Source organism: Panulirus ornatus, chromosome 10 (genome assembly GCF_036320965.1).
Source record: "Panulirus ornatus isolate Po-2019 chromosome 10, ASM3632096v1, whole genome shotgun sequence".
Lineage (NCBI taxonomy): Eukaryota > Metazoa > Arthropoda > Malacostraca > Decapoda > Palinuridae > Panulirus > Panulirus ornatus.
Genome location: NC_092233.1, coordinates 8,974,116 through 8,991,527, shown reverse-complemented (window position 1 = coordinate 8,991,527; position 17,412 = coordinate 8,974,116). Strand labels below are relative to the sequence as shown.

Here is a 17,412-nt window from a genome sequence, read left to right as displayed (position 1 = left end):
TGGACCTCTGTAGTTTGGACATTCACATTACCTTTATACAATTGCACTATTTATGCACTCTGCCAGTCCACATGATCCATATATACATCAAAGATCCTAACTTATCAACACACTCCCTTCTTTAAGAAATTCAACTGCAGTACTATCTATTTTAGCCATCTTGTCACATTTCATCTTAAGCAAGGCTTCTATTGCCTATTCTCTTTTCACCAAACCACTTTCCATTACACACTTTGCATAACTCTCCTATTCAAATATCCTTTATCTGCCACCCTATCTTTAAACACACTCAACAATCCTTCTACTAAGTATACCATCACTCCTTCACTGCCTGTTCCTACTCCTCCATCTGCCCCCTTCATTGATGTTCCCATTTATCCATTTGTTTTTTTCCATTATTAACCTCCTTCAAAATAATTTTCTCCTCTACCTTGCAGTTTGCTTATACTATCTCACCCTAGCTTTCATTTGCCCTTTTTTTTTCAGGCCCTGTACTTTCCTGTTGATGTCCTACTGCTTTCTCTTGTACACCCAATAACAAATTATTCAGCATCCTTACAGCATAATATGACATACCAAGTGAAATTTTTTTTTTTAAAAACTCCTTTTTTCCTGGGGATAATGAAATACATCTCATGTGTTTTCCATCTTTAATGCCACAAACCTAACACCAAGCACAGTCCAATACAGCTCAGTTTAATGCAATGTTTTGGATTTCTTCATCCATTATCAAGTTACAGAAAAGCTAAGGCTACAAATTCTTTGCATTTTTCATGCTACTTTGCCATTTTCCACATTAGTGAGGTAGTGCCAAGAATAGACGAAGAAAGGCCTCATTCGATCACATCCATTCCCTAGATGTCACATGATGCACCGAAACCAAAGCCCCAGATACTTTTCTGTGGTTTCCTCCAGTTGTTTCATATGTCCTGGTTCAGTCCATTGACAGTATGTTGTTCCCTGTATACCACATCACTCCAATTCACTCTATCCAGTGCAAGCCTTTCACTCTCCTACATGGGCAGACCCTGAGCACTCAAAATATTTTCACTTCTACTTCCTTTCTGATCTACCCATTCTCCTTGTTCCAGCCACCTCTGGCAGATATATCCTTTTTGTCAACCTCTCATTATTCATTCTCTCCATTTATGTAAACCATTTCTGCACAATCAATTCAGATCTCTCAACATTTCTTATTACCACACCTCTCTCTTACCCTTTTTTTACTTACTCGTTTATACCACCTCACAGCACATACTGTCCTTTAACATTTCATTTCCAGCACATCCACCCTCCTTTGCACATCCTTATCTATATTCCATGCCTAGCATCCATACATCTTTGGGATTACTAAATCTTAAATCATACCCCTTTTTGCCATCCCAGATTTTTATTCAAATCAAGCATCAGTGTGGGTCAGTATTCATTTTAAAGAATGTGTGTGAAAAATATATAGAGAAACAGGGATTTGTATGTGGCATTTGTGGATCTGGAGAAAGCAAGTAAAAGGACTGACAGAGATGCTTTGTAGGTCTTAAGAAAATATATGGGGTGGGAGGAAAGCTGCTAGAAGCAGTGAAGTTACTATCAAGGGTGTTAGGTATGTGCAAAGGTAGAATGAGAGGATAGTGATTGGTTCCTAGTGAAGGATGGTCTGCAGCAAGGGTGTATGATGTGACAATAGCTGTTTAATTTGGGGTGGGGGAGGTGGTAAATGCAAGACTCTTGAGGAGACGGGTAAGTATGCAGCTTGAGGAGATGGGAAAGTATGCAGTCTGCACGGGATGAGGAAGCCTAGGAAGTAAGTCGCTTGTTTGCTGATGACATAGCACTGGTGGCACATTCGAGTGAAAACCTGCAAAAGTTGATTATTTAGTTTGGAAGAATGTGTGAAAGCATATAATAATAAAAGCATTAGGTTTAGCAGGATAAAGGGACAGCTTAACTGGGGTGTGAATTTGACGAGATACTGGGGAAGAAGTGAAGTGTTTAGATACCTAGGAGTGGACAAGGTAGCGAATGAAACCAAGGAAGTGGAATTGACTCATGGGTTAGGTGATGGGGCAAACTTTCTAGGAGCATTAAAGAATGTGTGGAAATACAGGGTCATTATCTGGAAGGGCAAAAATAGGTGTGTTGACATTATAATAGTCCCAACAATGTTGTATGGATGCGAGGCATGGGCTATAGATAAGGCTGTGTGGAGAGTGGATGTTTTGGAAAGAAATGTTAGGGGAAAACATGTGGTGTGAGGGGGGTTTGATCAAATGAGTAAAAACAGGGTTAGAGGGATGCATGGTAACAAGAAGAGTGTGGTTGAGAGAGCAAAAGATGTGCTGAAATAGTCTGGACATATGGAGAGAATGAATAATGAGATGTTGACAAAGAAGGTGTATGTGTCAGGAGTGGAGGGAACAAGGAGAAGGGAGAGACCAAATTGGAGATGGAAGGATGGAGTGAAAAAGATTTAGAGTGAATATGCAGGAGGGTGAAAGGCATGCATAGGGTAGGGTGAATTGGAATAATATTTGTGTATAGGGGTCGACATGCTGTCAATGGACTGAAAACCTAGGCATGTGAAGTGTCTGGTGGTAAACAATGGAAGTGTCTGTGAGGCTTGGTTGCAGATAGGGAACTGTAGTTTTGGTGCATTACACATGATAGCTGGAGAATGGATGTAGCATTTCTTCATCTGTTCCTAGTGCTGCCTTACTAACACGGAAAACAGCAATCAAGTATACATATTACATATATTATCCCTGGGATAGGGGAGAAAGAATACTTCCCACGTATTCCGTGTGTCATAGAAGGTGGCTAAAAGGGTTGGAAGCAGGGGGCTGGAAATCCTCCCCTCCAGTTTTTACTTTTCCAAAAGAAGTGGTGGTGGTGGGGGCAAGTGAGGATTTTCCCCGCTAAGGCTAAGTCCTGTGTTCTTGGCGCTACCTCGCTGATGCAGGAAGTGGCAAATGTGTATGAAAAAAAATTATTATTTTTATTATACTTGATTGCCGTTTCTCGTGTCAGTGAGGTAACGCCCGGCAACAGACAAAGAAAGACCCATCCACTCATATACACACATATATACAAATACACGCACATACACATACATATATACACATGTACATATTCTTATTTACTTGCCTTCGTCCATTCTTGATGCCAACTCACCCACAGGAAACAGCCTCCAAACCCTCAGCGTCAGCAAAGTAGCGCCTGGAAACAGACAAAAAAGGGTCACATCCACTCACACTCAGTCTCTACCTGTCATGGGTAATGCATCAAATCCACAGCTCCCTATCTATATCCAAACCTGACAAACCTTTCCATGGTTTACCCTAGACACTTCACATGCCCTGGTTCAGTCCATTGATGGCATGTCTACCCTAGTATACCACATCGTTCCAATTCACTGAATTCCATGCATGCCTTTCACCCTTCTGCATATTCAGGCCCCGACTGCTCAAAATCTTTTTCACTCCATCATTCCACCTCCAATTTGGTCTCCCGCTTCTTATTCCCTCCACCTCTGACACATGTATCCTCTTTTGTCAACCTTTCCTCACTCATTCTTGCCATTTGTCTAAATCATTTCAACGTACCCTCTTCTGCTCTCTCAGCTACATCTTTTTTATTACCACCTCTCTTATCATTTTATTACTTACTCAATCAAACCACCTCAGACCACATTGTCCTCAAACTTATATTTTTTCTTCATACTTTTCTTAAACTCAGACTTAAACCTCACCACACCAAACACGTAAAACTAAACTGCACAGTACTCTCCTCATGCAGAGGCACATATAACAACACCACTATGTATGACATATGGTCCCACCCAGTAAACATGGCCAGCTTCTTGAGTGCTTCAGAAGCCTCATGAAGACAGAAGGGTCTTCTGGACTAGGATAAAATTATCATTAAACTGACTGACATGGCACAGGCAAAACATGTTCCAATCAGAAGCCATCTTAGGTTAAAGAAATAAAAAAAGCTCTGCAAGTGTTTGTATATCTATCCTTTAAAGGCAGAAAGGTTATAGGAAGAGGAAAAGATGAAGGTTGAAGAGAATTCCACAGCTTACCTATTCAAGGGAAGGATGTACCACAATGGGCAATCCTCAAGATACCAATTTCTACACAGACAATATGGACTATGCATCTGAATGCTTGAAAATAGGTCATTACATACAGAGCAAAAGTTTATTGTTATATTCTTCTTGACAACAATATCTCAAACTAAAAATGTTCAGACTAAACTAGCCTCATTCACATAAAACTTCATACAACTATCATAATTTGACTGGTCAAACTGTTACAGTATAAAAATTTTTGATACATAATTTACACTAAACTCCCTGGACAAATACTCCAGAGATTAGTGATTTTCTTATAACTATGTTTTAACAAATGAAGCAAAACTTCAAATCTCCTACTATAGATTATTGTGCTGAGAACAGCATCCTCAAAAAAATGCCCTTTAAAACACTAACACAGTTTCAACAAAAACAAGACTTTCACTTGTTATTTTATAGTACAAAATGGCAACTGAATTTCATTTCTACTATGATCAAGTCTGAATAAATAGGAATCGAAATATGAGATCCCTGATGACTTTTGAAACATTTACTTCTAAATATTTTTCAATATAGACTACACAAGAATGAATTAGAACATGAGACTTCACAACACAAAGGAAATTATCTGTACAGCCAAATCAATTGCATACTTATTACAAATGGCTACAGTATTCCAACATGAGATATAACCAATTTCAGTAACACAGCACTGTCATTAAACCTAAACTGAAACATATTATTCATAATAAACACATGCAAAATCATTGTAACAGCTGTCTTCGTTTCCCAGGTCAGACACACTAGCATTGATATGCTTGGTGAATCTTAGTGTCTCAGCATCTCTGTAAACTAGAGCAAACCGGTTGGGTCGAGGCACCACAGTCAACAGCTGGCGGGAGAGGATAGCTTGTTATCTTTTGTAAAGAAATATAGATTCATATTGACTTGTAACCACACTACATGACCTCTATTCTATATCAAATCAATACCACAAATAAAGAAAATACTGTGGCTATAATTAGTGTTACATCAGTCTTACAAAATCTGAGAGAAAAAGTAAACGAGTTCATGTTAAACATATACTGCAGAAAACAGCTTTATTCCATCACATTATCAAGTTTAACTAAAGTATTACTCCATTCCTAATTCAACATCAATCACAAACATTCCAACCTGTGCCCAGTGTGTTGAACATGCCTTTCTCACTTCTTACTCTTTCACTTTACACAGTATGTTGAACTGTCAATACCTTCAACCAACAATAATTCCTTTATCATATCCATCTGAAATATCCCTAGCCCTAATCTATTCTGTATATCCATTAAACTCTTCTGTAAACTTCCAGTCATCCTTGTCTCATCTACTGTACTACAGCCAATCACCTACCACATGCTGTACATGACTATACTATCTTCAAAGAGTTTCAGTCATGCATCCTATATAACCTCACATTCTCATTCTTCATCCTACCTATCCCCCTAATTACAATTATTTACAAATTATCCATCCCTACTGCTCTTATATTTGACCTAACTTAACCTATGTACACTTGGGTTTCACAATCGTATGTTAGTGCTGGGGTAAATACTCCTACATGCAAGCTTTTTGTACACCCATTATTTAAGTCTTTTTTCCATTTACCAGAACTTTCAGTGCAACCTCAATTTTTCTTCTTTGCATGACTACTTTCAACTTCAGCTTTTCCATTACCATACCTTTCAAACTTCTATCCATCTATATTTCTGATGCCAGTTCCCTTTGGGAACTCATCCAAGGGGGTGTCCCTGGCAAAAGTTTCCATAACAGGTGAACTCCAGTGTCACAGCCTTTTGTGCCTCATCCTTAGTGGGCCACTAGCCACTCATCAACAACATCCAGCTTTTTACCATGCAAATTGGTCTTACAACTTGACATCACTTCCTATTCAAAAACAAGTGTCTTTTATATGCATTCACTCTTACAATCCTCTTCCTCCATACATAATTCACCTGGTTCATAATTCCATCCAAGAATTCCCCTGATTAAACTAACATTACAGTGTCATCTGTATAAAAAAACTGTGGCAAATTTCAATGTTTTTCCAATGATAAGTAGCTCACCACAACTGCCCTAGTCTGTCCTCATCTCAAAATCCTCCATCTATAAAAGCATTAAATGATGCAATGTAGCATTACACAACCCTGAGGAACTTCTACATTTATTTCCAACTACTCATTCATACCCTCAGTTATTCTTACATATGTAGTAATTTCATTATGAAATCTCAACAGCATTTTTGAGTTTTCATGGTATAGAGGTTTGCACTTCTGACTAAGATTCACTTGTAGACCTATCAGGATGTAAGTTCTGGACATAGAAGTCAATTCAAAGCCATACCAGCTGTTCATCCTTCCATCAAGGCTTCTCAATAAATGGGTACCTGTATAAGGTTGGGGTGTTATATGCCATTCTGCCTCAGGATCCCCTTTCTTCTATAGGGCCCTTGCTATCCTCAGAATAATGGCTACAATCACTGAGCAGGACCACAAGTCATAAAGTGCAGTGAAGTTATGTGAATTTCTATGTAGAGAGTAAGAGGCATGAAAGGTCTTAAGATAAGCTGAAACAATGTTTGTAGTGTTACATGTATGTACAGATGATTTTCTATCCCTAAATCATACCATCTCACTCATCATTATATCTACTCAAGCCAGCAAAAAGCACATATAAAACATTGAAAAAAAAAACCCAAACTTCTCCCAATAAATTACACACCTTACAGAATAAGTTAACGAGCTCAGACAAAATCACTCGCCATCAACTGTAATTAGTGAACAAATCTGAACTCTATACAACATCATCACTAACCTAATCACGGAAAGACAAAGTGAAAACTGGCAGTCCTTGTTCAACACAATAAATCACAAGACCCACTGCAAGCAACTCAGGTTCATATTAAAAAAGATCCACACTTGCCACACCATTCTGGCCTTCACTCAAGAAGCACTCCTGACCCATTCCAAAAGAAATACTTTTACAGTATGAGTAGTAGATGATTGAAACAGAGTGACTGAGGACATGTTTCATGCAGACAGCATACATAAATTCAAGAGGATGTATAATAGTAGAGTGTTCAAGAGATGGCTCCCTACAAGCATAAAACTGCTTCCCTGTACAGTAAAATAGGAATTAAAATCCCTTCTCTTAGAGAGCACAAAAACATATTCATGAGACACTACTCAAATTAGCCACAAACAAACCTCATCTCCAAATAGGAATGAAATGAAAAACATACATAGAATCCATCTAGAAACTGTCCACTCACCATACACTTCCAATGACACAAAAAATATAATTTAAACCTGGAAGAACTCTCCACAACATATAGAACTTTCACATAAAGCACTTTGACCCATTTCCAATCCAAACTTTCACTGACATCTTCAACAACTCCTGGTTACTCAACAAAATCCCTACCATCTAGTAACTTGCTAATATAATACCAATTCTAAAACCTTCCAAATCACCTAAAACCACCTCCTCCTCCTACTGCCCTATTTCTCTTCTATCCTCAGTGGCCAAACTCTGTGAAAAACAGATCCACAATGGAATTCAACACACCATCCTACTCTCATTCATACAATATGGCTTTAGACCTAACCACTCCATTATGAGGCAACACAGTGACCTTAAACAATATATCCAAGATGGTTTCCACCAACTATAGCCCCCTCCCACACAATATTAGTAGCAATAGACAACAAAGCATTCAACAGTGTACATCAACACATCTCCACACAAGAAATACCTGACATCACCTTCTACAACAAAGATAAAGAGTAATTAGCCAATTTCATAGTTGGCTGTCATGGCAAGAGTCACCCACAGTGGCTTCACCTTTAAAACAGTTAAACTCTATAATGGAGTTTCCCAAAATGCAGCCCTTTCTCCAAACCTTTTCAATCTCTTCCTACACAACATCCAATTACTTCTAGCAAACTGTAACATGAAGGTTCTTTCACAAGCAGACTACCCTATAATCACATCGTAACACCCTGGTAATGCAGAAGCAACAACAAACATGCTGCACTACAACTACACTTGGAATGATGGCTCACAAAGAATAGAATGTCTGCATTTCCAAAGAAGTCTTCAGTCACCTTCCAAAGAAGTCTTCAATCACCTTTTTAACTTCAGACAGACACAAATCCAGCTCACACCCTCCAGTCATCTTGAATGGTATCAATCCTGTTGAACAAACTCCAACTACTCTAGGTATCACACAAGACACATACAACATTCACTCCCCACAGTATATATAATACTACTCCTGGGGACAGGGGAGAAAAAAGTCTACCTACATATTCCCTGTGTGTCAAAAATGATTACTAATAGGGACAGGGGCATGGGGGTTGAAAACCCTCCCCTCCTTGTATTTCAATATCTAAAAGATGGAACAGAAGGATCCAAGAGAGGAGCACTCATCCTTCTCAAAGATTCAGGCCTGGCTGTCTAAATGTGTGTGGATGTAACCAAGATGAGAAGTAAGGAAACATAGGTTGGATGTTTAAGGAAAGGAACTAGGATGTTTTGGTTTCAAGTTAAACAAAACTGAGGGATAAAGCCAAGGGTTGGCATAAGAGCAAAAGCTAAGGAAAGGGTAACACTGCTGCTGATGTAGGTGTGAGAATGTGTGAAAGAGTGTAAGGAAGTGAGCTGCTGACTGAAGTGGGTGAAAATGAAAGTGGATTAAGAGAGATGTGTGATTATTAATGTTTATGCAACTGGCCATGAGAAGGTTGATGAGGCGAGGTGAGGGTATTGGGAGCAGCTGAGTGAGTGTGTTAGTAATATTAATGAAATAGTTCAGGTACTGGTGATGGGTGAGTTAAATGTGAAAATGACAAATGTGGCAATTGAGGGTTTAATTGGGGGAGGAGGGAATATTCAGTATGGTGAATGTTAATGGAGAACAACTTGTGAAGTTAATGGTGAACAGCTTGTGAAGCTCTGCTAAAAAAAAACATTGGGAATAAACATATGTGTTGCTAGCATCCAACGCACTTCCATAATTACAGATCCTAGACCTGGCTCTTTTTCTATACATTTCTACATAATTCACAGTCTTAATTCTAACCTTCCCTCTATCAAACATCATCTGATTGAAAACAAAAACAATGGAATACAAGGAATTCAAATATGAACAGACCACTGGCCTTAATGAAAATAATGTAAGCTATAATATACACTGTGGTAAAAGAATAAAATTCTGCCATTTTTAAACCTATCTGTGCACATTTCATGTGCATGTTTAACTGTGTAAGAGTCAAAAATGATTTTTGTACTGAAGATATAGGAATACATCGTAATTACCTCCTCATCTTGATCTTTAGCAATATATGATATAAAGCCACCATGCTCCTGAGACCATTTGTCAGAGACATTGATGAAGAGGTTTGCATCTAATGCAAACTTATTTTCAACAAAGTCATCTCTAATGAGTGTATAACATCCATGGCTCCATCGACGAACATTAATGTTTACCCGGGGACATAATTCTGAAAAAAAGAAATGCAGTAATCATTAGAATTCCCTACAGTAGTCCAAAGATGAGATGGTCATTGTAACAGTAATCATGTTAGAAAATACTTTACAACAGCAGCTTTGCTCATGCATAATCTACAAAAAAAAGAAAGAAATGCATGAAACCAAATAAACTCACCATTCCCTTTTCATTCTCGAAAATTTTACTCTGATGAAATGTTCTTACAATTCTATATATTTTCCAATATTTCATCTTAAAAATCTATGTCCCTCTCATCTTACTTTTCAGTACAAATATTCCTTTATGTGTCTTGAAAAAGAAGTTCATCTTTCAGAGCACTCAAAATAATCATTGGCTGTCTAGCCACAACAAACACTCAACACCTACACAATGAAACAAAGATCTCAATAAAGTCCCACCTCAATATGATCAGCATTCAATTCATTCCAACAGCACTAGACCCTTCCCATCCAAGCCAATCTATAACTAACCACCAAACAATATGCAGAAACAAAAAGTTTACCCTTGCTTCACACTCCAACAACCTATCCTCACAGATACACCCACCCCCAACAAACACAACAATGAAAAAACACATGCACACCAAAATGACCCAAGAAGCACTAAACATCCATCCTCCCTACCCAGTCTTAACTACTATTCCATCATGCATACAAACACTTCAAATTGCATTCCCAACACATTCAACTTATGCTTCCTAATCTGTGCTTTAGACAACACCATCTCCACAACATTACAATCACTGATTCAACATATCACAAGACCCCCTCATGCCCAAGTTTATTTAACTCACCTTTTCATCTAAGCTATATTTTTGATAAGTTAATTAGCACTATGTTGTTGTTCCTGTATACTCACTGATTCACTATGATTTTAAAGTTCTTACTCTGTGCATTTTTCATATGATTTTCCAGAGATTATCTCTGTCTTCATTTGTCCTCCGCTGGTTTTTGGTGCTTCTGTTTTCACTCAAACTTATTTTGTGTAGCTGGTTCATTTTTGTTTTTCAAAGGGGCATTTTTGTCTTAATCATGTGTTTTCCCTGTTGTTCTGTTTCCACATCTGGTAGAACTTTCCTGGCTTGTTTCTCTCATAAAAACAAGGAAAGTCCCATTAATCAGGTGGGCTTTTGTAGCGGACATTGTCTGATAGGTAACTGCTCTAGTTCTCATTCCATCTGTTTTGCCTGTTTTCATTTGTCCTGTTTTTCATATTTTTGCTAAAAATTGATTCATGCAGTCATTCCATAGTAATATTTCAGCCTTTACTGGTTTCAGTTTCATGTGGTTTCTCCAGCTTTCAATTTTTCTCCATCTGTTTTCAAGACTATGCTTATTCCAGTATTTCTTTCGTTTGTTTCCATTCAATGGTCTCCATCTCAGTTCAGATCTTGTACATCTATTTCCTTCTCTATACTAATCTTGTCCTTTCCATCCTACAATTTTAGTGTTTTCTATCTTAAATGTTGTATATACTTATATTTTGAAACTGGATGTTTGAACGTACATATTTCCTTTTTCTTGCACTCCTGATCATTCAAAAAGTAAAGGCATATATTGTATCTTTTTAGGTTAGACTTTATGCTTGCATGAAACCACATTCATCTCCCTATTATTATCCACATTATCACATTTATCTGCAGTCTTATTGTCTCGCTCACATGAGTCAACAGATTGTTTTGTATTTCTCTTGTTCATGTTCATTTGGTTCATGTTCTGTCATAATAATTTGATTTTCTAAATCAAATGTCCTTTTTTCTAAATTCTTTACCTTTTTCTCCTGTGTGCATGTATGCAATGCCATAAATATCCGCTGTCTTCTTCATATCGTAAGTCATGTTTTCCTTGTCTTTATTCTACACACTTTATTTATGATACTGTGTCTCTGTCCACTAGGTAACACATTTCATAGTTCCTACATATGCTGTACTAGGAACACAGTTTTCAACTCTTTGCATAAACACTGCAAAAAGTTTGACTTTTTTTGCTATCTTTCTTGGAATGTATATTTTATACTGAAAGCCTAATCACCTATCATTTTCCTTGTTTCTTTTCCTTTCATACCTACTTTTTCTTTCATTTTCTGAATAAGCTAGATAACATCCAGAACAGATGTTATCTCTTCAATTTTCAGTTTGTTACCATATTCATAAAATTTTCTCATTTCAGTAACTTCATTGTCTTTACCATAAACTGCTATTGCATCATTATTTGTGTTACATACAATCGTAAGTTCCCCTTTAGTCATTCCTTCCTATGCTGACATACTACTTTATATTCATTTACAATTCTAATGCTGAATAAAATTTTATCTTTGTTGTTCACTACAATTTTTGTTGTAATCAAATCACCTGAGAGAGAGAGAGAGAGAGAGAGAGAGAGAGAGAGAGAGAGAGAGAGAGAGAGAGAGAGAGAGAGAGAGAGAGAGACAGGGAGAGAGACAGGGAGAGAGAGAGAGAGAGAGAGAGAGAGAGAGAGAGAGAGAGAGAGAGAGAGAGAGAGAGAGAGAGAGAATGTACTACAAGCTATCATATGGCAGCAGGGCTTTATAATAGAGATAAAAGAAAACTACTTAGTCTAATTTACAACTAACCTTTAGATTCAGTATCTGAATCTGGTTCAGAGTCTGGTGGGGTAAGTCTGTGGAGCTTTAACCCTGTCAGTTGGGAGACTATCAGGAAGACAGCTTCAGATTTCAAAAAATCTATACAGTCATCAACAACAGCAGGTAATTTATCATGTTTGAGTGCCTACAAAAAATAAATCAAAGTTTTAAGCAACTGGAATGAACAGTCTGCCATGCAATTACTGTGCATATAACTTTATTGACAGGAGTAGGCAGTCCAAGATACATGAATGGACAATCAATATGGTTCAGGAAGACTTTAAACATTAAAAAAAGAAATCAGATAAGATTCTATAAAAGTCAATTGGTACTGAGACATGAATCACATAAATCATCAATAAAAAACTAAGGAAAGAGCTAGTTGAATCATACATACATTGCATTAGTTTCTTTGCCCCTGGTAGAATATGAATATAGAAAGCATGTAGCAAATTAGGGCAGGAGGTAGCATGTACAAATATATGGAATCAGGTTAAGGGTCTTTAACACTAACAATCATATGCTGTCAATGCCCACATGTGATCTTTACTTAGTCTTTTAGTCTGACAAATGTATGAACTGGAATCATCATATGGTAAATCTTAAGGGTATTTCAAAGAGGAGTGAGGATTGAGAAAAGAGAAAAGTTTCAAAGATGGAAAAGTAACAGGGCACTAGCCAAGGAAGAGGTATCTGACTGTGTGCCAAGAGGTTTGGGAGATCTAAAGAGGGCTAAAATCAACAAAGGCCATATGAAGCATGCTGCAAGAATCTAAAACCAAAATTATTGTAAAATAATGCATTGGTGAAGCAAAAGAATTAGTTAAACTACAACTTTGATCCAATGGAACAAATTCTTTCCTTTTTTATATAAGCCAAAATGGCACTAGTTAAAAGAATGCCCTCTTCATGGACATCTTGGATGAAAGGTGACATGCACATTAAAAAAATACAAAAGGGATTATCCAACTCTTAAAGAAGGAAACATTATAGGAAGGAGGAAAATCAAAATATAGAAGAAATTCTGCAGCTTCAGTGTATGAGGAATGCTGAAGGTCCAGGTATTAAGAACTAGAACACATGAAGGGACCTCACAAGCACTTGCCAAAATAATGTCTGAAGAACAGACAGTGGGAAATATCATAATAAATGGAAGGGTATGGTTGAAGAGAGGTGAAAGTAGAATACCTATTGAGACAAAATTTCTGATTCCTCTTTGGCTGAGAACTACCACAGATATATGAGCAGCAATCCATACAAAGGTGAATAAGACCCTTGAAACTTTGGAATAACTCTTCACATGAAAAATAACTGCAGCACCTACAAAAGTAGCTTTTGTAACATTCATTATGTAATTTCCAGTATAAAGTTAAGGATATGGTTTTGCCCTAGTTGTTTATGATACTGTAAGGTTGATCTGTGGTGGTTTGAAGATTTCAAGTAAAAATTAATGACATTTTGATAAGATACAAACAGAAATGTAGGTTTACAAATTTAGAAACCGTTTTCTCTTGGAGGCAGTGTATCATAATAGGTGAGTGAAAAGAAGCTTTCCTCACCATTATCTGAGGTCTTTAATGAACTGGACCCTGATACCTTGGTCACCAAGGTGTATCTCATTTTGCTCCTGGACAGACTTTAGAGGAGAAGAGAACAGCATGTCTTAAAAGTTAATGATTTAAGCTAAGATTAGTTTTCTCATCAACTTACCTCAAAAAAATGTTTGTTTGGTGGTCCAGTCCACTGCCACGATAAATCACTATTTTTGAGTGCTTCTGCTAGTGCCTGATATTTATCCTCAGCTAGGAAAGATTCAAGTTCAATCTCAGAGTCTGAGCGAAATTTATGCCTTATTTCTCTCTGAACATCTGGATCTAGGTATGTTGGATTAATCCATGAGTATAACTCTTCTTCCTGTAAAGTACTCTACATTTAATATATTTCACAGATACACAATACCAAGATAAGGAAAATCACTGACAACTATAGTGTTTCCAATCATCTTAAAACAGTTTTCAATGGATCTCCTAACTTAATCAAATAGCTTTAAATACATTAATGCAACAAAATTTCCTTATACATGGCAGTCATTATAATCATAACCATACACATATCAAAACTTTGACATTATAGCATAATGTATAAGCAAAAGAATTTGAATAATGGTATAGTATTTAAAGTTGGCATCTATCTGCACTACACGGTACAGATAGAACACGTCTATACACGATACACTTGTAATTTAAGTTCTTTATGGAACAACTAAGCCTCGTCCATTATCATGCTACCTGACAAGTCCTCTCCATCACTCCAACGCTGTTGAAACCATTCCATCATCATTCGATCATGCTCAGTAATCTTACCATCTTTCATAGTTTTTCTATTCTTCATTTGCTTCTTGGAATCGCTGTCTACATAGAATTTCAATATTTTTTCCCTTTGCTTATTCACCAAAACACCACGGTCTATTTTTTTCAACAGTTCTACTTTATCTTGGATCGATATGGACTGGTGTTTATGTTTGACACCATGAGTGACACTCTCATATGTCTTAGAAGCCAAAGCTAGGGTTAAATTTAAGCAAAATAAGCTAAGAATCTCACAGAATTGTGGTATCACCACCAACAAGTGCAGTGTAAAGAATGTAAATAAGCACGCCCTATACACAACGCCATCTGTGGCCACCCAGTAAACTAGTCTGGTGGCCGCAGTAATTTCAAGTTCCCTCACATAATTTTGTCCGGACTAAAGGAGATACAGAACCATCAGTTACTGGAAAATCTGTGGTGTACCTGTATTGCTAATCTATCTATCAGAAATCTAAATGACAACATAAACTCATGAAATGAAGGACAATCTCTAATTCTAAATGAACTAAAATATCAATAATAAAAAGCTCTCCAATATACCTGTACACAATTGTTTCACTTAGCAATAATCAATGTTTACTTATAATAGTATAATTCTTACCTCAATATGTATGGGAGTTTTTAGCGGTGGGGTTGGAGGTATGTACTTAGGTGGCCTTTCAATTGGAGGTCCATGAAACCAGCCATTAATAGACAGGCGAACCTTATCACAGGAGAGGACCTCTGCAACCTACCACAATCAAGATATAATCTCAGATAAAGTGAAGGGATAAAAGTGATTGCATTATAAAAACTTTTTAAATTCATCCACTCCATTAGAGTGAGAGGTTCCTTGACAAGACTACTCCTTTTTGCCAAACGCAAAAATACTGCCTTTTCAAAGGTTGATGTGGAGGAAAATGAAAGTGGATTATGAGATGGTGATTTTCAGTGCTTATGCACCTAGTAACAAAAAGAGTGAAGAGAGGCGAGTGTGTCAGCAATTTTGATGGGAGGGATAGAGAAATTATGATGTGTAATTTGAATGCAAGAGTGGGTGTTCTGGTAGCTAAAAGTATTAATAGGGGGCATGAGAATGAAAAAGTAAAGAGTTTGAGAAGCTATGCTCTGAAAAAGGACTGGTGACTGAGAATAACCAGTTTAAAAAGCATGATATACTTAAGTATACATAGGTGAGTGAGATAGCTCATGTCACATTGATAGGCATGCTAAAGAGAGACGTCTGGATGTAGATGTGGTAAGAAGGGCACATGGTGGGATGCCTAACCACTTCTTTGTGGAAGCGAGGGTGAAAGTTTTAAAAGCTTCAATGAAAAAGGAAATGATATGGGTCAGACGAGGTAGTGAAAGTGTGTGAGCCTGAAAAAAAAAGAGGCTTCTGTGAAAAGATACTAAGAGACATTGGATGAAGAATGGCACATGGTGATGGCATATGAAACTAAAGGGATATATGAGGAATGGTATGTATGAAGCAAAGCAGCATTTAAACATATGAGAGAAATGTGCAGGAAGTGGAAGGTGGGATGTGGGCATGTGAAAAAGGGTAGTGAGTGGTATAATAAGGAAGTTAAGCTGCCAGTGAAAGAGAAAAGAGAAGGGAAGTGGAATTAACTGCTGGAAAGTAGTGTGTGATCGGGAGATTTAGCAGGAGTAGTAGGAGGTCAGGAAGCAAGGGCTGAAAAAGAGGACAAATGAGAGTTGGGGTGAGAGAGCATCAGCAAACTTTATGAAAAATAGGAAAAAGATCTGGAAGATGAGTAGTGCAGGAAGAATAAGAGAGCATATGGGAGCATCAGTTAAGGGAGCATACAAAGAAAAGATAGCAAGCACAAAAGAGAAGGTGAAAAACAGACAAGTATTTTGTTGAACTGATGCCACCCAGTTTAATGACAGGGTGGCAAATGTAAGGTATTTGGGACATGGAGGTATGCAAAGCAAAAGAGTTACGGCAAGTAGTTTGGTGAAAAGAGAAGAGGTGGTGAATGTTTTGCACAAGATGAAGTGTGGTAAATCATTTGGAGTGGATTTAAATGCAGTAGAGTTCCTCAAGAAAGGTGTAACATTGTTGTGATCGGTGTGTATGTATGTATGACTTAACATGGAGTGCCTGAGGACTGGAATAATGTCTGAATATTACTACCACATAACGGCATAGGGGACATTGGTGAATCTTCTAATTACTGAGGTAAAAGTTTATTTTTCTATTGTACCATGTATGTTGTATGGGAGAGTGGTAACAGAAGGTGGTTGCATTCACACAGTATCATATTAGGGAGGACAATTGTGGCTTTAGGAGTGGTAAAGGATGTATGAATCACATGTTTACAAGGAAGAATTTGAGTGAGAAATACTTAAAGAAGCAAGAGTATCTGTAATGGCATTCATGTATCTAGAGAGACCATATGATAGGGTTGATAGAGATGCTTTGTGGAAGATGTTCTACATATATGATGTAGGAAGAAAGCTATTACAAGCACTAAGGAGTTTTCATCATAAGACTAAGGTGTGACTGAGTAGGAAGTTTGGAGAGGTAAATGGTTCTAGGTGAATGTGGGTCTGTTTAATCAGTTTCTGGATGGGGGATGTAGTGTATGAACTGATGACAGTGCTGGTGGAAGATCTGACTGAGCAACCGCAGAAGCTGGTTTCTGAGTTTGGGAGTGTGTTAAGGAAGAAAGTTGAGACCATATGAATACAAGTAATATCGTAAAATAAAGTAGTGGAGTGAGACAGTTTGCGGTTGATTGGAGTGTGAGTTTGAAAGGGGAGAGCATGGAGGATGCGAGGTGTTTTACATACCTGGGAATGGATATGGCACC

General features: G+C 37.5%; 1 protein-coding gene across 3 annotated transcripts in view; it reads right to left on the bottom strand.

The window, feature by feature from the left end:
* Positions 1-636: 636 nt before the first annotated feature.
* Positions 637-17,412, bottom strand: part of sud1 (Prolyl 3-hydroxylase sud1) — a 58,427-nt gene continuing 41,651 nt past the window's right edge. For all 3 annotated transcript variants that reach the window (XM_071665514.1, XM_071665513.1, XM_071665512.1), the window contains exons 7-11: positions 15,195-15,323; positions 13,935-14,138; positions 12,213-12,369; positions 9,428-9,612; positions 637-4,964 (exon numbers count right to left, since the gene is read on the bottom strand). In XM_071665514.1, coding sequence (XP_071521615.1) covers positions 4,812-4,964; positions 9,428-9,612; positions 12,213-12,369; positions 13,935-14,138; positions 15,195-15,323 — 828 coding nt within the window. In that variant the 3' untranslated portion in view covers positions 637-4,811. The remainder of the gene's footprint in view (positions 4,965-9,427; positions 9,613-12,212; positions 12,370-13,934; positions 14,139-15,194; positions 15,324-17,412) is intronic.